This window comes from Monopterus albus, unplaced genomic scaffold (genome assembly GCF_001952655.1).
Source record: "Monopterus albus unplaced genomic scaffold, M_albus_1.0 scaffold39.1, whole genome shotgun sequence".
NCBI classification, from domain to species: domain Eukaryota; kingdom Metazoa; phylum Chordata; class Actinopteri; order Synbranchiformes; family Synbranchidae; genus Monopterus; species Monopterus albus.
Genome location: NW_018127919.1, coordinates 1,419,011 through 1,442,733, shown reverse-complemented (window position 1 = coordinate 1,442,733; position 23,723 = coordinate 1,419,011). Strand labels below are relative to the sequence as shown.

General features: G+C 40.7%; 1 protein-coding gene across 7 annotated transcripts in view; it reads right to left on the bottom strand.

Moving 5' to 3' along the window:
* Window positions 1-5,536: 5,536 nt before the first annotated feature.
* phldb1a (pleckstrin homology-like domain, family B, member 1a) overlaps window positions 5,537-23,723 on the bottom strand; it is a 29,683-nt gene continuing 11,496 nt past the window's right edge. For 5 of the 7 annotated variants that reach the window (XM_020598970.1, XM_020598969.1, XM_020598967.1 and 2 more), the window contains 16 exons: window positions 22,643-23,721; window positions 19,298-19,531; window positions 19,064-19,195; window positions 18,768-18,905; window positions 18,103-18,231; window positions 16,875-17,030; window positions 16,674-16,784; window positions 16,461-16,550; window positions 13,817-13,936; window positions 13,651-13,729; window positions 13,198-13,342; window positions 12,768-12,858; window positions 11,445-11,591; window positions 10,114-10,333; window positions 7,087-7,172; window positions 5,537-6,515 (listed from right to left, as the gene is read on the bottom strand). In XM_020598970.1, the coding sequence (XP_020454626.1) occupies window positions 6,375-6,515; window positions 7,087-7,172; window positions 10,114-10,333; window positions 11,445-11,591; window positions 12,768-12,858; window positions 13,198-13,342; window positions 13,651-13,729; window positions 13,817-13,936; window positions 16,461-16,550; window positions 16,674-16,784; window positions 16,875-17,030; window positions 18,103-18,231; window positions 18,768-18,905; window positions 19,064-19,195; window positions 19,298-19,531; window positions 22,643-23,721 (3,098 nt within the window). In that variant the 3' untranslated portion in view covers window positions 5,537-6,374. Of the gene's footprint in view, window positions 6,516-7,086; window positions 7,173-10,113; window positions 10,334-11,444; window positions 11,592-12,767; window positions 12,859-13,197; window positions 13,343-13,650; window positions 13,730-13,816; window positions 13,937-15,124; window positions 15,511-15,670; window positions 15,794-16,227; window positions 16,360-16,460; window positions 16,551-16,673; window positions 16,785-16,874; window positions 17,031-18,102; window positions 18,232-18,767; window positions 18,906-19,063; window positions 19,196-19,297; window positions 19,532-22,642; window positions 23,722-23,723 lie in introns of those variants that run through there. The other 2 variants (XM_020598971.1, XM_020598973.1) reach the window with 2 other exon arrangements.

The window sequence follows — 23,723 nt, the reverse complement described above, 5'->3', positions numbered from 1 at the left end:
ACTATTTGATTCACAACGCACTTTGTTGTTCACTTAGGGGTCTGTTGCATCTCTGTTGCATCAGTGGTCCACGCTCAGAGCGATTGGCTGCGCGTGCTCAATTTGTCCGTCTGTCATTGGTTGGAAACGGCTACATGTGAAATTTGATTGGTCGAGGGTAGGCAAGGCAAAGCATCCCTGTGTGGTTATCTGTTTTTTCTGCAGTGCAGCATGTGCACATGTTTCAGGTAAACAAACCGGGTGTGGAGACCAGCTCCGTTGTTTTTAAAGCTGAGAGTAGCTCTTATATTTTTAGTTACAGTTTTGCCAAGTTCATATAGTTCATATATCAATTCTTATATTGTCAAAAGAGAATAGCCAATGGTTTCTCTCAAAGTTTTTTGGGAGAAAGTCTTACTGACTATAGGCTATACGTTATTTAGTCTATTACTAGAGTTAAAAGATAATCTATAATGGGAATGCATGTTGTCATCATAGGCATACAAACTCTAAGTGTTAATATCCTATTTATATTGTTTATGTCATGTTTGGCAAACCATTTCTTTTTTTTTTATCAGTAGCTGTCAGCTCATATGGGTATCAACTTTAGCATGGCATTGTTTGATGAAGACATAACAGAAGATACATTATTCACTCAGTTGTATTGATTGTTATCCTAAAGTACTTTGAGGATCCTTATTTTTGTGGTTAACTTAGTAAGACACAGCTGGCAGGACCAAAATCAACTTAGTGATAATGACTGTCAATAACAATTATGTAAGGAATAAAGCTTTGTTTTTCTGCTTTCAGCAAATCTGGAAGCTGAGTGAATGTGCTGTTCTCCTGTTGCTATAGTAATAGAGGACACTGCCCCTATTTTAGACTTGTTGTCTGGTTGCTGTTGCCATGGGATTTGCATCTCTCTCTCTCTCTCTCTCTCTCTCTCTCCCTTTACCTACTGTTTTCCTTCCACCACACTTCTGTTTCTGTACCCCTCCCTGTCCAACGATTCATTGGTCTCATTTGCTGAGTTGCATCTTTGTGGCATTATCACTTTGCTAAAACCAACAGACTTATTTCCAGTTCTGCTGAATTTGCATATTGATTGGACACTAGCATCTAGCCTAGATCTGTCCACTGAGCAGCACGTGTGTGTGTGTGTGTGTGTGTGTGTGTATTGAGTGAAAGCTGGGAAACATCTGCTTATTGACTGCACATAATACCATTATCCAGAGTGACTACGAGTTTTTTTTCTGCATTGTGAGGCATGCTATTCTGCATCTGTCAATTTTGCTGAAGTTGAGTGAATCTGACTGTTCTGTGCTGAACTCACATGTCAAATCCATCTTTGTTAATCTGAGTCATTTAAAGGGACAGTTTTGTTTTTTTTTACAGAGGGGCAATTCAGCAAAACGCCCACTGTGTGGTAGCTGTTGTATGAGAGTATTTTTGAGGGATTTGTAGAAAAGCAACCTGATGCAATCTAGATAAATGTGGTCGTAATGGAGATCAGATTGAGATAGTATAGCTGGTGAAGTTGGAGGGTCTCCCAGGAAATCGCTGACTGCTTTATCTGTCTGTATTAATTGGTCCACCGAGGGCTTCCTGTTTGTGCATCATGAGAGAAATCCAAGGTGCCGCTTATGACAGCGCTGCTGCATTTCCCTGTTGTCTCCACTATTAAGTACAATTTCCCCTATCATTATTTAGGAAAAGATGTAAAATGAGTTAATTACACTTCAAAATACCTTCAGTTCTCCCTCTTGCTTTAGATAATCAAGTGGGCTTAGTGTATCTTTGCAAAATCTGGATAATCAACCTTTTCCACATTTTTGAAACAGCACAATCTAATTTAACAACTGCTGAAATAAGGAGAAGATGCAAGATGGCATAAACAATTTTGGATCAAACTCACCTTCAGATATGTTTGAGGTTTTTATTAGTTTTCTATTGTGAGACAAGGCTGTCCATCAATTGATACTAACATTCATTGTCTGAACATTGTGTGCGAGCTGAGAAGTCAGAAAAGTCAATGCTGCATGCCAAGTGCATGTATGGCACGTTAGTGGTGGTTACACCATCATTTCATCATCATCTCTCTCAGAATTTATTGTCCTCAACTTTTGCCCCTCTTTGAACACATTGAAGAAAACATGGAATTCAGTTACAACTTGTGAATGGAAGCCTCTCCGAGGGGATTTGTGGATGTTTTTTGTGTGTTCAGCCTACAAATTACTAATTTGTTTCTATGTTTAGCATGAATATTATTCATCAAGTCTCAAGAAACTGACAAGCATAATGTAAATTTTCACGAATGTTTAAATTCATGAACGTTTAAACTAGGCTCACTTCAATTGCCTGTAGCCGTGACAGATGTGAACCAGTCTGTCACACGGATATGTTTATTTACTACTCCTCAAGGACTTCATGGTAAATTAGAGGTGTTTGATGAAAAAGTCTACTATGTCTGTTTTGTCCTCCTTTGGGATGTAACGGCTTTTAGGAGATCACTCCTAACTAGCTGTAACTCCTGAAGGCACCTTGATAAAAGCATCTGAAAGGAAGCATGGCAATCAAAGTACAGCGTATACTGACCTGATGAGATAAAATTAAATCTCATAAAAGTTTATTTTAATATCTTAGATTGACACATATTATGGATGGAAAATGCAGTTTTATGCAAAAATTCATATAGGGAAAAGTAATAGAATTTACAGATTAAAAAAACAGAACATCACTGAAAACAGAATAATCAGGATTGATTGTGAAATAAAAATATAGGGTCCCAGAGTTTCTCATGGATTTACTGTTAGTGCCTCCCTTGAGCTGTTCAGATCGTTAGCCATTTAAACAAACATGGCAAAGAGGTCCCCAGTGGTCCCTCGGTGTCATTCGCAGCACTCAGTCCACGTCCTGCTGCTCTGCAGAACCATTAAAACCCCAGAGCTCAACATCTATCACCTTTGGGCTTTACACATATTCATTCAGGCCATGTACACTTAACACAATGTGTACAGTACGCTCAACTTACTCTCGGCTTATTTGAGGTTGACACAGAACTTTAAAAACGAAATACTAAGTTTAAGTTTTTGCCACTATAACATTATAACTCTAGTATAGTGGTACTTATACTGGACAGTGAGGAGACACCGTACAGGGAGGAGGTCCAGTATCTGCCCGACTGGTGTAGAGACAATAATCTGGTCCTGAACACCACTAAACCTAAGGAGACCATTGTGGACTTTGAGATCAAAGAAGACCGCCCATCCTCCCCTCCACATAGAGTAAACAGCGAGGAGGTAGAGCATGTAAATCACATCAGATTCCTAGGAGTCTATATAACAAAAGAACTCTCCTGGTTTATTAGTCTCTCTGCTTCTGTTGAGGAAGGCTCAGTAAAGACTCTTCTTTTTAAGGAAACTGAAATGGGCCAAACCTCCCCCTCCGCTCCTGGTTAACTTACCACAGCACCAATGAGAGTATTCTCTCCTTCCGTATCCCAGTGTGGTATGGCAGCTGCACCGAAGAGAACAAGACCGACTTGGCCCAAGTTGTTAAAACTTCACAGAGGATAGTGGGAACTGAGCTCCCAAATTTGGACACGGTATATGCTAGCTACATAAAAGGGCTAGCTAGTAAGGATGTGACTTACCCAGGACACAGACTGCTCACCCCCCTGCCATCGCAGAAGAGATATAAAGCCATAAATACATACACAGATAGACTTCAGTCGGTTCATTTCCATATTACATTTTAGTCATGTGGATAATGTTTTCATCTACAGTAAATTTATATGAACTCAACTCTAAATCTAATTCATTAATCACAATCAAAGGTACTGAGAGCAGAGGTCAAGGCCATAGTACCCCAACCATGACCTATAGAACACAAATTATTAAATACCATAGCTTACAAAGAAGTAACCAGTACTATCTAATATTTGGGTGGGCAGAAGGACAGTAGGGCTGATATATGAGTGCGACCAAATGAATCACACAAAGATGTTGGAAAGTACTTCACTTTTGTGGCTGATAGTCAATGGAATAAAAAACAATAATATTCCACACTGCAGCTGTTTTCACAATCTATGTTTATGTTGGCCTCATTAGGTCAACACTGGCACTTTCCCCTCTGGATATTTTTCAGATATCACTGTTGTGCTTGTAATTTAATGATTTGCATATCATGTATCCTATTTTCACTTAACGACCTTCATTTTAAGTTCCCTTCAAAGAGAGTGAAGATGATTTCCTCAAAGCAGTAAACATTAAAAGTGGAACTTTCAGTGGTGTATCAGATGCATTTAGTGAAAGATGCTTTCATCTGCTACGTCTCTCTCTCTCTCTGTGTGTGTGTGTGTGTGTGTGTGTGTGTGTGAAACAACATGTTCAGGGTTGGGCAGGAGATTTTTCTCTTTAATCTCCTAAATTACTCTGAAATCACATGTGGATATGAAAACTTTGAAATTACAAATGTTTGTAGTAAAAATGTTGTGAAGGCTGTGGGAGTGGAAGTGTTTGACAGGTGAGGCTATAAAAAGATTTCACCATTTTCATCAGCATTTAGGTTAACATCTCCCATTATTACTGACAAAATCACTACTAATTCACAGCCTGACTATCTTATTTGTACTATAAAGGCCTGGGGGAAAAGGCCAGTCTGTGACTGTGAAAGTGAGGAGAGATCACCCTCAGCTCATAAATATTTCACCCACAATAAGGCTGGGTGTCACTCATGCTCATCACCACAAAAACAAGCTCACACTGCCCTCTTAAAGATCTGTTTATTATTCGACGGGGCAATCCAGAGCCTCAAAGATTCTGAATGGCACGATACGTGAAAATCTTTCCCAAGGTCAGAGAAACATTAAGTGTTGCGAACACTGTCAGTGAAAGTGAAAAGAGATAGACTCCAAACATTTATCACTAAACACAACATGGTTTTCACTTCAGAAAATTAGCATATCAAGAGCTAGCTGGTACCTGTCAGGAGCAATGTGTGTTTTTGCGATTACCTGCATGTGTGTTAACTATTCCAGTGATCCCTGCAATACACAGATCACACAGCCCAGTCACATATTATTATCTATGTGCACATACACCTCTCTTTCACTGATTTGAGCCGAGAGCATGAGAAGAGATCCACGTTACATGATGTCAAATTTCTCACTGTTGAATCATGCATGTTAAGTTGCATGTAATTTCACTTCACTTTTTTTTTTTTTGCTTTTATGTGGCCTCCCTAGTGCTGAGTGAGCCATGTAATTAATACACAGAGCCAGAAGTACAGATAGGAGGTATGATTTTTGTACTTCGGGAACAACCTCTGTAGCTAACAGAACTAATGAGTCAATTAACTAATTAAACCACCTGCCAGTTCTTCTGCAAATAAAGTTGTACTGTCTTAAAGGGAACACCTATTGCATGCTCTCATTTGGTAGCTTAGAGTTTATGATGTTTTTTAAAGAAAGCTGGTAATTAAGGACTTGGTTATGAGAGAATCTGAAGCAAGAACGGGTTTGTAGCTGGATGTGTCCACTTTAGCCAACAAACTCAGACAAGCCAAGCAATGGATTTGGGTCACATTTTTATTTATTAGATGTACACGCTAGATTTACAGTATCATTACAGGACTATAATTTATGTAGTTTGTTAAAACGCTAATAGAATGCTTTATTTGACGTAGTAGTGTAAAACACGAACACATGAATGCTTTGTTAGTTGTCTGAATGAAAAGCTTTTGAAACAATATACAGTACAGAATGACATTAAAATTTGTATTCTAAAAATCTTACAAAACATTACACAAATTATTTGGCTCTAAGTAATGTTTAGCTGAATAAGAAATGTGACTTTTAAAATATTTTAAGAATATTTGCTACTAAATCCTTAAGAGATTCTTTTTTCATGTGAGAAAAGTTAAACTCTGAAAAAAATACAAAGGTATCAAAAGGAAAAGCATCAGTTAGAGTGATAACACTGCATGCATAGGTCAACTTCAGAGGTGTAAACAGTTTGAGCTTATATGAAATGTTTATCAAAAATGATATTGTAATTAATAGTGGTATATTTTGGCAACAGAATGTGACTGATGTAGTTTTGTCTCCACCGGGCTCCCTGCATGAATCCACTGGCAGCTTCTTCAAACTCATACTGGCTGAAAGATAAGTACAACTCATAGATTCTTTCATAAATGCACCTCTGTCATTATTAAGTCCTCAGACACATCAGACTTATAATGAGAGCACCAGTTTATTCATCTCTGTCCGTTATAGACCATGAGGCTGTGCATCCTGGTGATTCCAGCTCCAGCACAGAGCAGCTCAGATCAGCTCACAGGTGTCTGGGTGCTCACTCGGTCCATGTCATCCCCCCGATCTGTCACCCAGTGGTCCCTCAGCTCATGAACTGTGTGTAACCCTCGGCGCCTGTTACTATGACATCCATCCAGATTCTCATGGCCTCTGGGGACGGCGCCACCATGTAGTAGAGACGGTCGTGGGTTTTCACACAGAAAGTCAAAGTCGGGTTGGGGCTCTGGAGGTTCATGGGGAGAGGGGGAGACGCTTTAGACGAAAGATTGCAAGATGCACCTGTGGCGTCTTTTTCCTCTGAGACATGTTAGAACAACACAATGTTCTTTCTTCTATAACAGTCTAATATAGATACTCTCTCTACCTCTATAACACTGCACCTCATAATTTAAAACATTCCCATTTTTATTTAGCACTGACATCTGCTTTGACACCAGGGCATTTATTACTTGTTTATGTTTTAACCACTAGGCTACTAACAATATTTCCACAATTTGTGAGTGACCAGAAAAATAGTATTATTATTCTAAAGTTTATGTGCCATTTTGATGAACATCTAAATTATACAAGTTGCTTATTAGGACTAACCATTAAAGTTTGAGCTGTTTCAAGACCTTCACTTATAAATGATGAGTATAAGGAGTCATCTGTGATTTTAAAACACCAAACAGAATAAACAGCATTTCAACCCGACTGGTTTTATTCTGTTACATGAACTGATAAATTTAAAAAATGATTATTTTTAAAAAAAGCATAAGATAGTTCTGAAGTGTAATGAAACAAAAAGCGTTTACCTTGGTGGCACTGCGGAGGTGATCGTAATAAACCTCTTCAATCGCCTGAAAGTAAATGAGCCCTTTCAGCTTGGTCTCATGCTTGTCTGAGAGGAAAAAAAGGGAAAATATATTGAGATACATTACATTACGTCTTGTACTGATGCAAGACCTCTGCCAGCCCAAGCACCAGGCAGTACAACCAGCCAATGATGTGGCTGTACATAAGTTTTTGGTCAGATAATATTAGACGGATAAGAAAATGTTTTATTATTTTTGAGACCTGCAGGAAGATAGATGAAATTTTTAGAAGTATATGACAGTACTCTTCATCTGGCCTCATAATTTTAATGATTTACTTGAGATTTTACCCTAAAACAGGGTCATCTGAAACATCAGAATAAGTTTATGCTTCTAAACAATATATAAGAAAATAAGAAAAAATAAAGCCAGCAGAATTTTTTTTTCCATTTTTAGAAAATCCTAATCCCTGTCTGATATATAAAGTCTTCTCTAATGTACAGAATAGGCTGCTGCTGGTGGACGGAGGAGCTAAAGTTGTACAACTGTAAACAAACTACACAGACAAAATGTGGCTTTTTTCAGGAAGATGGACAAAAGTGAAGTTAGAAGCAGATTCATTTTACTGGAGTCACTTTTAAACCACCAACAACCCTTTTCATTTTTCCTATGAAAATGTGCAATTCGCCACCACTCTTTTTTCATTTTTACTATCAGGCCAAGCATTTTTTTTGTCGAGACAAATTTCCTTCTGCCTTTTTTTATAAGCGATGACTGAACTGAACACAAATCAATACGCCTAAAATTGCCAGAGGGTCAGAGCAATTCAATAGTGAATATGTTTGACCGGATTGTTTATTGTAGCTCAGTTGGATTACATTAAGGACAACTTCTTTTAAATGGATTATTTTCCCTAATATTGTTAGATTATAAAAATTCAGTCCATCAATGAAGTAGTGTAATTAAAACAGATGATACAAAACCAGTTTTGAGTGAGAAAGGTGTAACACATAATCCATTATTAGATATGAGCACTGCTGCATCAGAGCAAAAGTTAATTTAAACTATAAATTTTTACCATCCCATTAGTCTGACTTGTTTTCTTCACTCGTACTTTGTGGATTGTTTTCTTTTCAGCCGTTTCCCTGCTGGCAAGGTGGACATCTTTTGTAAATCTTAAAAAGAAATGCCTCCTTAGAGTCTTTCCGTTCAACAGTTCCCTTCAAACATGTCAGAGCTTGTGTCCAGTCCTGAAGACTGCTGTCGTCTGCTCTCAGTTTGGTAGTTATGTTTCAGTGAAACCTGTATGTGAAGCTCACATACTGGACACAGTCACTGGACTCATGGGTTTTTCCAAAATGGGATGAAACTAAAGGCATTTAAGACTTTCCTCTTGTCTGCAAGATTAGTTGTTTTTTTTTTAATAAAATCTGTTTCTGAATTCTGGTCTTGTTCAAATAAACAGTGGTCTTTTCCTTTTAGCCTCTTTCATGCACCCCGGAGCACCCAGCTAAGAAACAAACATCCAACAATAATTAAAGGCAAACTTCTGAAATATGTCCGACACTTTCTCCCGCTCCCTCTTTTCCATAAGTCAAATCTGCTTAGTAATGAGATAAATGTTTTTGAAATGTGAGTTTCGTTTTATTAGTCACGAACAAGCCAGGAGCTAGCCTCCTCCCCAAGAAAAACACATCTAGAGAAAGTATTGCATCTTATTTCATCACCATCATCACCATCATCTTCGTCAGGAGTGAGGGGGTGAAAAGGCTAGGCAAGTGAGTGGAGAGAGGAGCAAAGAGAACAGGGGCGACGGTAATGAAAACATACTTGGATTCCATTCTGAACTTGACTGTAAAATAACGTCTCAAAACGTGCCTGTCAGTTATTTAAAAAAACAACAACAACCTGCTCCCATTTCAGTTTGTGAATTACAAACTGAATTAAGTTTTAACGCACAAGAACAAAGCAGGAAGTTCCACTTAGTGCAGCTTTAATTAGCACTTTGTTCCACATGAGTAAACGTTGGGACAGAAGTTGGGTTTACTATTGAAAAACACAGAGAGGGCAAAGTGTGCATTCATCAGGCGAGCTGAGTAAATCAGGTGTTGACCTGGTGTACAGCTGGAAACATTTCAACATAAAGTTCATATGTACTATACTGTATATGTGAGCAAAGTGATCACTATTTAATTTGAAGCCCCATCTATAAATGAAGCCCAAGACTTGAAGGGGATGTGTGTAATAATGCTATTAGTCCAACAGAAGAAGTCCTGTTGGTGCAGAGGGCACTGAGGCTCAAAGGCACTAGGAGATAGGATGTTGCTCTTTAAGTATTATTTGCAAATTTTGAAGAAGACTTTAACAAACAGTCTTAAAATATGACATGTTTCTGGAAAAATGTGGTGTCAGCAGTTCTATATGAAGCACAGGTTACAGTCAGCTGCTACAAAATGCTAAAAACAAAATGACAGGAGTTCTGGTATGTTGCCATGTCTAACAGTAATCAGGATCAACAAATTAACTTCATAAAACCTAACAGGTTCCTAACTTTCTTAACTGCACTTACTGACTGGACTGCATCATTCTGATTGGTTTGATTTGTATGGATTTTATTTCTATTTTGTTTTTCCAATACTGATATTTTGATGCCATTGTGACATCTGTGTTTTCCTTATTTTTAATGTAATACAGTGTTTTTATTTCTGGCATATTGTTCAAAGCTAATAACTGATCACAGGAAAAGTTAGCTTTAAAAGCTCTATGTACTCTTAGCTTGATTACTGAAATGAACTGGTACACGACCTGAAGTCATAAAGACTCATTTACTCATTTAAGAGATTAGATATATTTTTAAAGCATTTCTGACTGTTTTCTTTTGTGCTTGCATGTGTGAAAGTAGTTTTGTGTAATTAAAATATCTCCGGTGCATGTTGATTTATCTTCAGGTGTCCCCTGTTAAAAAGATCTCAGTAAGACTTCTGATTATACCATCATAACATAAATGAAATGTCACTGCATCCTCACCCACGTAATAGCAGAAGTTCCTCTTGAGACGGTCAAAAACGAACCAGCGTTTCTTCCAAGATTTGATTTTGCCACCCATCTTCACCAGGTGGCCCTTACACATCTTCTCTGTGAGGATGACGTAGGGGCAGGTATCTATGCTGTGGCCAGACGACTCCACATGAGCACGCAGGTCAAACTCTTCTTTACGGTTGGGTAGATAACGTGTCATTGGACGGGCCTAGGAAGAAAATGTTTCATTTAGCTTTATTGTAATGAAGACCAAGCTTTCACAAGCAAATTCCAAGATGCAGCTGTTTCAACTCCCTGAATATTGACCATTAAAAAGACCTGGCATGTGATAACAGCATCAGACCAACAAACAAAGCTGTCATATCATCAAATAGCTTATTAAAAGCAAACTTACCACTTGTATACACATCAGCATGATAATATCTACCAAAAACAACAGATATCATGTCTGGGAAAATTTATGATTTGTAGTTTGAGTTTTTACGACAGTTCATGTCCCATGCACTAACATGAAGGAACCAAGATTTATGACCTAATATACTGCAACCAGCCACTGGTGAGGGGGGCAATGACTTTTGGTGGCTTCACTTCTGGGAGCTCTCAGCCTGTACATTGTTGTATACATTCAATATTCACTCTATTTTTAGCTCTCTTTTGGTGGAAGTATCTACCTATCTGCTAAACACTCTATGTTTAACAGCTAGCCGCTAACTTTGCTGTGCAGGTAGTATGTTGTATGGTGGGATTATTAGAGGTTTTAGCTAAAAACAGCTGCCGGGTGAACGTGAACCACAACAGTGAAGTTGTGAGCGCCATAAAACCAAAACACTGAATTGAAAGATGCAAAATTCTCTGACACACTTAGGGAAGAATGTGGTGATAATTCTCTGTGGGGTTTCACTAGAAGCACTGTCGTTCACATTACAGTCGGTCATTTGATTGTTCATATGAAAATATTGATTATTGATTATTAACACATTTTCAAGCATGTGGCTGTGTTAATAAGCTGGGCTACATGCATTTGTATTTGAGCCTATTTGTCTACTTCTACCCATACAACAGCAGGTAATAATTAAACAGTCTACCAAGCTTAAAGCTTGAATTATGTGTAGATTATGTTTTTGTTCTTTCTGTTCTTCCTCTATCTGACCCCCTCCCCTCCATTTTGTCCCTTCCCTGACAATCTTTGATCTTCTCATACACCCAGCCTCTCTTTAGTGTCTCGCCTCTCATCCTCCCCTCCAACCCCTCCTCCCCCTCCCCTGTCTTCTTCCTCCTTCTTCTTCCTCGCTGCCGTCTCCTCTCGCTGTTCCACTGACCTGGGAGAAGTGTTTCTCTCTCATCTTCACCTCCTCCTCCACCAGCCTCTGTCTGTGGGCCGTCTCGTCCTGGAGCCTTCTCTCAGCTTCCTCTCGCCTCCTCCGCTCCTCCTCCAACATCTGCCACCGAGCCTGCACCTCCCTCTCCTGGGAGTGTCGGGAGAGGAGAAAGAGGAACAGATGGAGAGAAGAGAATAAAAAAAAAAATAACATGGGGAACAGGGAGATGGGGAGAATATGTTAATGGTAGGCAAATATTGCAATACAAAGTGGATGACTGTCAGAAGAGGCACATGAGAATTCAAGTCCCAAACCACGGTTTTGTAAAATATATCCCTCAAATCTGTATATAGATGTGTAAGCTTTGCTGATGTAAAATGATCCTTTGCAGCTTTCAGATGCTTACACACAGGTTTATTTTGTCTCAGTATGAAGAAATAGTATAGAGTTTAAGGTTAAGTTCTTAAAACTTTATGCCACCACTCCTTAAACTTGCTGATCACTTTGAGAATGATATACTGTGTTTTTTATAGAAACATGGGACTTCTGCAATAATTCAGTGTTCCAGTTTATCAGCTTTTATTTAAAAGTTTAACATCAGTTTGATGATTTCATGTGATTTGCATACATTTCCCATACTGTGACATATACATGGATATCCTATTAATAATACTGTGACACTGGTTTTATCCACATCGTCTAGCCCTAAATCCTCCACCCGAATGTGTCATCATAACAATAATCTACATGTTTGATGTGCATTCTTGGCTGTGATGTGATCATTTTAATATCTGCCTGAAACATAAATATTACTAATTAAGGGTGCTGATCAATTTAATGTCTACTACTGAAAACATATATTATACTAGTGCAATGTTTATTATGTCAGTAGCAATAACATGTGAAACTACAGTGATGATTGATATTCATTAATCTGCTATTTTCCTGATTAACATATTTATTATCTTTAGAAAATGTTACAAAATAGTGAAAAATACCAGTTATAATTTCTCACAGCCAGAGGAGATGAATTCAAATTTTGTTCACCAACAATTTACAATCCAAAGTTATTCAGTTCGCTGTCATATATGACACTGAGAAGCAGGAAGGCTTCGCACGGAGTGTAATCTCTGTTTGAAAATGACTAAAACAATGAATCAGTAATTGATTAATCAAGTAGCTGATTAATCAATTAATTGAGTATTCTGTCTGAAACCTTAAGTGAACTTGAAGGAAATGTTGTTTTGGAAGTGACAGGAAACGGATGTCCAGTCATGTTAGGATGGCATCTTCATGTCAAAGGCAGTAAATCTGGGAACCTACTCGGTTCTCAATGAGCCTGGCTTTCTCCTGCTGTGCTTCTTTCAACATCTTCTCCATCTCTTCTATCCTCTGGGCCTCTACCCCACAGGCACTACAACACACAGAGGGAAGGAGCGTCTGATGACACAGCTATGACAAGGCTTGGCATGAACAACGCAAACAAAGATGCCTGGGGACCAGACACTGAAAGCAGCAGGGAAAGAAGACAAAGGTTTCTTCATAAACAGTAACCAAAATGGAGTTCTTGAATCTAACTTCATGAAAACACTGAAAACTTGAAGAGGTTGGCATGGCAACAGCCGGTGCACTAGTCATGTAACAAAACATGTTGTCATAGGAACAAAGCGCAGTGACCCTTCTCCTGGGAGCCGGGGCAGACTTGAGTGTTCCCATGGAAACAGAGCCAACTGCTCTCTTTCCAGTCTCTCACCTTTCTGGGGTACATGCAGAGTTGCCGGTGGAGACGCTGGTCTCCATGCTGTCTGAGCTCTCCAGGCTGAGAGTGTCATACGCTTGGTTTCCACTCGGTGGCGACTGATGATGCAGGATGGAGCGATGGACTGTGGGAGACACATCTGTGCAAGCAGAGAGAGTGCAGACAGCTGTCACAGACTCACAGTGCCCTCTATTGACAGTGTCAAGTCAGTGCTTCTAGCTAATTCTAATCAGATCCACAGCATGTTTAACTAGGAAGACCTGACATGCTGGTGATATGTATTGTTGCCACATTTTAAAGAATAAGAGGCTATACTCTTTCTTCGTCTTCCAGATTAAATGACCGCACCTCTCTGTAGACTTGTATCTGTCTACAAGTCACATGGTCATGCCAGGTGAAACCCCCAGTGTGCTAAAGAAATGAGTCAGGGCTGAAGGACTCCAGTACCTTTGCTCTGCAAAGCCAACTGCCTCCTGGACTCCATGTCTAATGGATTTGACATCTCTCTCCCTACTAACTGTAACCCCTGGAAAACACACAGAAAGCATCACACATTGAACTACAACTAAGAAGATCTGATCACAGTTTAAGCAAGTGAAACTGATGTGATCACCTTGGTTGATGCAGTTTTCTCAGGAGCGACACCACTGGAGTGTGGCAGGGCTGCAGCACTGCTGACATGAGTGCATGATGCTCCCCGACCAACCTCGTCATCTGATTTGGACTTCAGTAGCTGAAGGAAGACACATCAGTCTATCTTTTTAAAATTTTGAAGTAGATATGCTTTTGCACCAAAATGCTTGGAGATTCTTTTAAGAGCCCTAAGACTGAGAGAACTGTGGAGTTGGTTTAGTTTGCGCTTTTTGACTTGCTATTTCCAAGTTACATTTCAGGGGGAGACATAATATCTGAAAACACAGGGCTCTTCTGAACAAGTTAACAGGATTAGGGTTGTTGTGGTGAACTGATCTGACCTTTGTCTTAACTCTTTCTCAGGCTCTGAATTTCAATTAGTGACTTGTTCATCTTTACTTCTTCACTCTGTCTTTGACTCTATATTTATTGCTGTTCTTTTTTTGTTTCTCACCTTCTCAGCTGAGCACAACAATCATAATTTCTGTGTTGATGTTGGAGCACTATGATTTATGGTAACTGTCTTCTGATGCTTACTTGTAAAGCAGTGGCCACATGTAACACTGTCAGCTAAAACACTTCCTTTTCAGCTCACAACATTTTTAACAGTTACCAACTGAAGATTACACTAATATCAGCATATAGGATAACAATCACCTTTACTGGCTAAGGATGTTACACACAAGGAATTTGTTTCCGGTACAGAACCGAGGCAGCCATCTGTGGTGCTGAGTCAGATCAACTGATGGCTCTGACCACTGGGGGCAACTTGGGGCTTCAGTGTCTCGCCCAAGGACACTTCGACACGTGGACTGCAGGCACCGAGATTTGAACCTCCAGTTGGGAGACAACTGTTCTACCCACTGAACCACAGTCGCCCCACACCAATATCCCTGACAAATCTCAGCAACATTGGTTTTTACATCACTGACCACTGTACCTTTAGGAGAGGTTTGCAAAATACCCTGTTTTGTGCACTAGAGGGCCTCCTAGTCATGACAATATGGATAGTTGAATCGCCTGGTTTCAGGAGTTTAAGACAACGATGTGTGTGGCCTGTTGTAAGTGCCCTTTTTGCTAGAGGCTGAATTTGAACACTGAAAAGCAAGAGAGTTTAAAGCGGTGAGTGAGAAACAATGGTGAATTTACCTGGCTGTGTCTACGTGTGGAAAAAGACTTTGCAGGCAGTGGTGGAGGACATGACTGAGGGTCTCCAGCAGCCATGATGTCCTGGTACCAGCGCTCGAGGTTAATAGGAGGCATTGCATCTCAGGCTGGCTCTGAGGTGATGAAGTGCATTGAGGCAAGGAAAAAAAAGAAGCAGCAAAGCAATAGCATCAATAATGAAAGCATCAGGCAGGTAGGAAAGATAAACTGTGATCAGTCTGTGTGACAATATCAGGCTGAGACAGCTAAGCTCGGCTTTAGGATGGCTGTAATGTTGTGAAAACTGAGTGGTGACAGCTGGTGATTACAAAAAAAAAAAGCTGGCTTCATTGGCTATGAAAGACAAACCTGTGCAGAGCGAAAGGAGGAAGGACCACATGCCGTTGAGTGGCATGAGAAGGTGGATTCAGAGGAGGCAAGTTGGAATAATGGAATAGAGGAGGAAGAGGAGGGGTCAACTCTCTGCAGCCCAAAGATCTGACTCAGCTGACTGACTGTGATGTACTCCTTTATACAGTTAACCGCCCCATACAGATGTATGGAGAAACAGGACACACAAGAGGAGAGCAGAAAGAGGAAAACAAAAGAAACATTTTGAGAAAACATCGGTATTTAGTACATAGACGAGTCAGAAACGAGAGTGTGGCAGAGCCGGCAGAGTGTCTACCTCACATGGCAGAGGTGGAGCTACAGAGGGGGAGAGGCAGTGGAGAGCAGCAGGGGAAGAAGAGGCAGGTTGCATAGGAGCATTTCCATACATCTTATAGACATCAGCCAGCCTGAGGTACTCCTGCATCAGCAGCCGAGACACAGGGATGACAAAGGTGAATGCAGCAATAATCAGCACTTAGAAGAGTCATGCAAGGATTCACAAAGCAAACATGCGGACATCACACCTCGCCTGGCCTCTAACTTTGAAGTAGTGGCGTTGATTTTACTCTAATCATACGGTTTGCCCCTTCTTTTGCATTATGATGTTATGTTTTGCTGTAGAAATCAACTCTCCTCAAATACAACCGTTCTAGATGGTGTTAACCACTAATCTGAAGAGTGTACAAGCCTCTAACAAACACACTATATACAGGTAGGCAGAAATCTGACCTACTAACATACACACTGCAAGCTTGCTGATGTTTGTCAGTATTCACTAAAACACCTTCATGCCAACTTTTTACTGTAGAAACTGCAGCACTGATATTTGGGATTTGTTTTGTTGAGCTTTACCTCTTGTAGCCTAACAGGACAGAGTTGAGGGGAAGGGATGTGAGAGGAGGAGAAGGAGGCAGAGGAGGGACAGGGGCTATGAGCACGACCGTCCACGTAAACAAGGTTGGGTTCGCTGATGTGAAGTGTTTCCTGTTTAAAAAGTTAATATTTTTTGATAAAAATCCACTTTGCAGTAAATTTTCTACGGCTTGGAAACCACAGGTGGTTGTGACATCTTGTCTCCTGCTCACCTCTTTCATACTGCCATCGTGCTTTGGAAAGCTTCTTCCTCCTGTCAAAGAGCGGTATCTCTTCTCCAGGGTGCACAGTCTGTCTTGCTCCTAGCAGGCAGAACCAGCATGGACAAACATATGTGTGCTGTCACACTAGCTAGTCATAGCTACCAGCACTATTATCAATTAAGTGCACTGCAGTTAAGACCAAGTTCATTACGAGAGGCTCACACTGTGTAACAGCTGCAGAGTCACTGTCCTGTCTTTAGCCATCCTCTCACAGTCCTGAGCCGCCTGCAGCCCCAGCTGCTTCACCTGAGCTTCCAGAGCGGCCATCTTCTCCTGAGAAACAGCATGCCATATAATCACATGTAGATTTTACAAACATACAGTATATGTGATCACTGCTGTACATATATGGTATAGCCCCACCTTCCTGTTCCTCATGCTGCAATAATACTCAGCTCGCTCTTGGAGAAGCTGTGAGCTCTGAGTCTCCTTCTTCTCCTCCAGACTGCTCTCCTCCTCCAGCTGGCAGAACTCGAGTTCCTCAAATTGCTTGGTCCCAGATTCCAGGGCCTCAGCTTTCTGTCCACATACAGATACATGCACTGTTTGAAATAACTAAAACAGAATTATTTCAAGATAAGGCTGGCAATAGTCTGTATTTTTCTTATTCTATATTATTCTTATGCCATGAAAAGACCAAAACCAACTAGTATTTTCTGTGTAGCCAAAGCCTGATATAATGTAACTGTTATTCAGTGTCGTCCTCTGTTGTCAACAAACTATTAAAATATGTTAATTAGTCACAAATGCACTTCGTGACATGTCCATTCACTATGACGAATGCGGACAACAGTTTATTTTGGTTTATCCTGCATAAAATAATCACTAGTGCATGTTAATCCATGGTTAAAAATAGCACCAAGGAAATGCACAGTTTACTCCTTTGCTAAAAAAGTATAGTGCACAGCTGTTTTTTTAGTTTTTTTGAAAATTCCTTTGCCTTCTTAAAAATGGCACCATACATTTGTAATCTTCAGTGGCAACTGATGGTTCCCACAGAGTTAGGCCAGAGAGGTTGCACAGATGGACTAAAACACTGTTGGTTTTGTCAAAGGAATAGATTCACAAATTTACACTGTCAGCAGATCTGACAATGTTCTGCCTAAAAACATTAAACCGGTGTAGGTAACTTGAATCATTCAAAGTCAATTTTCAAATGCAAAAGGCATGCAAATGTTTAGAGCAAAGCTGTTAATAACATTACTGATGATTAGTGTGCCTGCTTTGCAAAGCAAAGAAGGAACACTGTTATTGTTGCCCATACTTATTATTACTAATTGCAATTTACATAGTCAAGCATCCATAATGAAGGAACAGCAGGCTAAAATGTCTGCTAGAGTAGCAAAAGCATTACCTAGTGTATAGTCACATGTATAAATGGCAGTGACATAATAAACCTTATATGTTTAAGTACTGAGGAGCTACAGCAGAAAAAGAGGAAATGCACAGTCTGCAGATTTATGAGTAACTCTAGGTGCTTCAAAGCAGCATCAGTGTTATGTCTGTGGCTGTTTCTGTGCAGAACATACAGTACTGTGGTATTTATTATAACTCACTGTTGCCAGCCAGTGGGCTGCGTGAGAACACTGACCCTGCTGAGCTGCTCCTGTAACTGTTCCCTTAGAGACAAGGGGCATTTATCAAACTGCCTCTTCAGCTCATTGTATTCATTCCTCTGCTTTTCCAGGACCTTCCGCTCAGCCGACACATTAGCCCTGCCCTAAAAACACATAGAAACACACATATACATACACACAGTTGGGTCCACATTCACACATACACCACCCCAGGGAGAAAAAAAAATCACAGAAAACTCAAATCCATGCAGCCAAGCGTTTAAGTTAACAAGCCTAAGCACTTAAAGTATTAGAAGAGTTGGCAGGAGTGTTAGAGGTTAGATGCTCTCTGAATCAGCATTTGAGTGTTGGTCACTTCCAGCTAAAAGCCAAACACACATAAACAAGATTTCTGTGGTTGTTTTTGTACTTTTAAACATGAGAACTGCTGGATAATGCAGACAGAAGATAGTTTGTGTATTAGGACACACACACCTGCTGAATAAGCAGTGCAAATCAGCTGAGACATCAGGAAACAGTCTACAGACACTTAGATTGTTTGCACATTCAGGAAGGAGTGAGTTTTCTATTTTCAAACAGATGTTCAAGAACATTCACATGCAAACTTTATATATAAGACCAATGGCTCTGAGCAAATTGACAGCATTTACTGCATCATTGTTTTGTCCTTGGTACCCACTGTGTCCTTTGCTTTCTGGGTGGCCTTGTCCAGTTGGCTGAGTTTGAGCTGCAGCTGAGAGATGATTTCATTTTCAGCCTCCACCTGCTCCTGCTCTGCCTGATGCTCTGCCTGCAGCAGGGCTTGCTCCATCTCCACCTGGAGATAGGTACAGTATGGAGTCCGAGTATGCAAACCACCAAGCGCTGTCAAGCTAATAAATACTTAACCAACTTCCACTCCTCTCACTATAAAGGTGAGGTTATCTAAAGGCATACATGTTTCACATGTTTGTGTGTCTGTTTGTGAGTGTTGACCTCCTGTTTGGTCTCCTGTAGCTGCTGCTCCAGTTCACCAACTCTGTGCTTTAAGTCATCGACCCTGGCCACAATCTTGTTCCTCTCCTCTTCCAAATAGACCTGCTCCTGACCAGCTAACAGCTCTTCACACTGAGAGCAGATTTAGGAAAACAGACTTTCAGATTCCTTGCCAGAGAAATACAGAGTGTAATTCTCTGCACACTTGTGTGCCTGCATGAATGTGTTACCTACCTCTTGGTGTGTGCTCTCTGTGCTGCTAGACTCCTCTCTCTGGGTTTCTTCATCATTCTCTCTCATGTGGGGTCTGTCTACTCTACGAAGGGACATCTCCCCTGCTGTGTCTGAGCAGGTTCCTCTAACACTCCCCAGCAGTCCACTCCTCCCCACCTCCGTCAGCTCCGCAACACTGTCCTCTTGATTATACTCCGCACACAAATTCAGGATGGACTCCAGCCTCTGCCGCTCCTATAGATGTGTGAGAAGTGAGCATGCAGCTTCAAATGTCCTTGTGTGACAATGTCCCATTTAGGCAGCTGTCCCTCAGATGCTGGCATGGGACAGCTGTAACCTGATAGCAGGAGGGCTGAGGTAGTTTGTCTCTCAGCTTATAGTGAAACCTGTCACAGCTAGATTAGTTAATGAAAACAGAGTCTGTCAGACTGTGATAACTATAAGAAGAATAAACATACAAGACTGGTAAGGTTTAGCTGCTAGCTGAGAGTATTGTAGATTACATTATACCCATTTTATTCTGAGATGCTTTAAAAGTTTCTTTTTTTAGATCCTTTAAATATTTTTTCACTGTGTTATGCATTTGTTTGATGTGCCACATGGTTACAGCTTGTGGCCATTCTGGTGTCTCCCATCACTGCAAACAGCAGGATTCTTGCCTTAATTTACCAAAAACCACACCAACTCTGTAATAAGCATCAACTTTTACTGCAAGATATACACACTAGACAGTTGTTTATGTTGTATAACTTCAATTTATTTTATTAGGCTTTTGGAAATTCTTTTTGTTGCCTAGTTTAGTCTTTGATGAAAAGCAGCAATAACATTAAAAAGAATTTTAACTTGTAAACTAACAGATTAAGTACGATATAGATATAATGACAAAAATATAAAGCTACAGTAAACAACACAATTTAGTTTAACCAACTTGTGGCGGTGGCTTAAATTAGAAGGGCATTTATGTCTGTTAAATTAAAGGTCACAGCCCGTTTACTATATAAAGACTTTAATTTAAAGACTGGGAATGGGGGAAACAGGCAGCCTGACTGTCGGAGTGTAACAAAACCTGCCTGATATCACATACCATAACAAGATATAACATGCATTAGTGAGCTTTACGGGGGCTGGTAGGCAGATTTTATTGCCTTCAGAAGGAGCCAGACAAGGGCTTAGATTTGCATATGGACAGTAGGCACTGGCAGAACGTCAGGGGGTGCAAGTGGTATGGCTGCACCCAGAGAGATACATCCCTATTATCTTTATTTTATCTTCACATATGTTATATAGTAGCTGAATGTTCACCACCCACATGGCATGCAAAGTTACATAAATCAAACACACCTTCCCAGCATCCTCTAGAACTTCAGCTAGAAGAAAGAAATGCAGAATGCTTACTTTGCTTTAACTTGACAACACAGGTCATCTGGAGGAGTAAAACTGCTTAAATGGAACAAAAACTCCTCTATCTTAGCATTACTAAAACTGGAATTAAAATAAATATGCTTCATGTATCACCATAGAAATTCCCCAAGTTAACTACAATCTTCTAAAAAAAAAATACAAACATTGCAAACCAGCAGTTTGATGCACCTCATACTAAAATTATGATTTCATTCCCTAGTTATGCACTTTACTTCTATTGTAAGTTCATGTGCAGCACTGGTTGTTCAGCAATACCCGTGTATCAGTGAAGTAAGGTAAAAAAAAAAAATCCTACACAGCTGTGCCAACTGTGCCAAGAGAGCAGTGTGCCAAATGTAGGGCAGCTGTTTCACTGAGAGGAAATCCTCTCTTTGTGTCTCTCATCTGTAGGTCTGCAATTTGTCATTTTTGTGTGTTTCTTTTAAGGCTGCTACACCAACAAGCTGCCCAGAATAAAATGAAGCTTCAAGACTAAGTTTGAATGGCCTGCTTAAATGAATAGTCTATTATTTTGGGAAATAATCTCATGCACTTTTTTATTAATTGCCTGGATACATTAACGTAGCTTAGACTGGAAAGAGGGGGGGAAACAGCTCACCTGGTTCTGTACTAGCACCTCTAAAGCTCAGGAAACAACATAGCCCATAATTCAGTATTTGTTTTTGTCCTGTCTTTCTGCTAAGCTAACGATCTCTTGGTTAGCTCCTGGTCCACAAACAGAGTGGTATCAATCAAATTCAGCCTGCATACATGTGAATTCATAGCCAGAGTAAAAAGGGTGGTTGTTGAGCAAAGTCACATTTCCATTAAACATTGTTTCACTGTTGGGTAGTAGAGTATGTCAGACTTTCCCACCCCCACAAAAATACCAAAGCCTATAAAAATAAAATTATGTAATGAAGGAAATGCCAAACATGGATCACAAACAACAAAACTAAAAATCATATCCTCGGGCAGAAAGATTTTTTTTAATCTGTGTATGTATTTGCAGTGGGAATGGCTTACATTGTTTGCACATGGAGATTACTGGATGACTCAACCCAAGGGTAGAGTAGTTTCGGCACGAACACGTACATACTGTATTTACAGCAGTCAAACATCTATCAGCCCGACTCAGATGCACGCTGTGAATAACTCTCCTGTTTGTTACCAGAAACCTTTTGGTTCCTGAAATAGTGTGTAGACATGGAGGGCTGGTGATGACCACCCCCCGCCCCGACTCTGTGGTCTCTTCAGCTGTCAGAGGCAGACTGGGGTGTGAGTTTGTTTTGTGTGGCTTGAAGATGGGTAACAAGTATGTCTATAGTGTGTGTATGAGTAAGAAAGAGCCTTCAGTCAAGCAGAGGCAGCTCTGAAAGTAAATGCCACTTGTCCATTTCATAAGTATAGTGTTGAGCAACAACCAGCCATGCCCTCCACTCTGGACCTTAAGACTTGTGAAAAAATGTTCACCTCGTGCCACCCGGGTCACATGTGATGTCCATGCCAGTAATGCTCTGGGGAGATGAGCTGGTGGCTGTATGCCAGGAGATTTAGACAAGATATCTGAATGCAGACATGGTGTCTGCCCCTGCCAGCAGTCTCAGTGCCTTCTCCACTTAACTATATTTGTATAGGCTTTAAAATCATTGTGTTTGTCTATTCTTATCAGTCCTCTTGTTTTTAATACTGTGTGGTGAAGCAAAGACTATATTTTTATATTGTGGACAATATCTAAGGTGATTAATTAGTTAATCAAAAACCATAATTCCCCTGCTCTGCTGTTATTGGGAGTCTCATATAAGGAAGCATGGGAAAGTTGTCTGAAGCCATTGGTAGCATTATTTTAGATGTAACTAATCCAAAAATGAGTTCTGTTTGGATGGATGGACCTCTCACACTAAAATGATCTCATATCTGCTATGAAGTAGATTAATCACTTACCAGCTTCTCCATTTCCTGCTCACGCAGCCTCTCCTCTCTCTGCCAGCGGTGGTATTCCAACAGCTCATCTTCATTGTCACTGATCTCAGAGATGCTGTTCTTACGTTCCCGGGTATATGGTTTCATAAGACTCTGTTCTTTGTTGGAGGGTCCTATCACGGTCATGCAGGAGGCTTTTCTTTGGTTATGAGGGCTTGTGACAGGAGATGAACCAGGCACAGAACTCAAGCCTGACATAACGGCACTCCCTGGCCTTAAATGTCTGTATCCAGGATCCTTCTCCAGCCCTGAGAGTGGTGATGGACTCTGGGTGTACAGTGCCCTCATAACTTCTGCTTTTGTCGTGAGCTTGCGATGGCCCTGGGGGCTCTCCGGCGCTGGTTTACCAGTGAAGCCTTGTGAGGCAAGAGAGAAAGCTGAGGCCTGTGATGCTGGAGTCCCTGTTTGGGATGTGTGAGGGCTGATACAAGGAAGTTCTCTCAGGCTGGTGGATCCATTTGGCTCTGGAGTCTTGGGCCTTTGAGGGACATCTACATGGGGGAGATACTGACCCTGTATGGGGCTGGGAGGTCTCTTCTGTAGGGAAGAACCTATTACTCGAGAGCTGGATGGAGCTGTTGGGCAAACTTTGACAGAGGATGATTTGTGAGTTAGGTTAGCGTTTTCTGTGCCCTGCCCTGACCCCCTGCTAGGCAGTGTGGTGCTGGATGTGGCCTCTGCCCTGACATTCCTAAGAAGCTTTGGGCTCTCCAGGGCCCTCTGACCACCATTAGTACTGCTTGAGGTGACAGAGAGTGAGGTCCGTGGATGGGTGACAGGACTGTGTTTGGAATGAGTGGACCGGGAAGGTGCTGGAGGGGTTTTGCTGCCAGGTTGTTTTCTGTTTGTTGTGAAGTTGTTTCTCCCATTGTGCATGTTTGGATGAGAGGGCTGAGGAAAATGTTGTTTGCCAGATCCTAATGATGATGATGAGGCCTTCAGCACCAGGGAGTCCTGGAGGTTCTCTGCTGTGTTGTTGATTTTGAAGTCGCCGTTGCTTGTAAAAGACTGATAGTTCCCATTCAGGACTGTATGGGAGTCT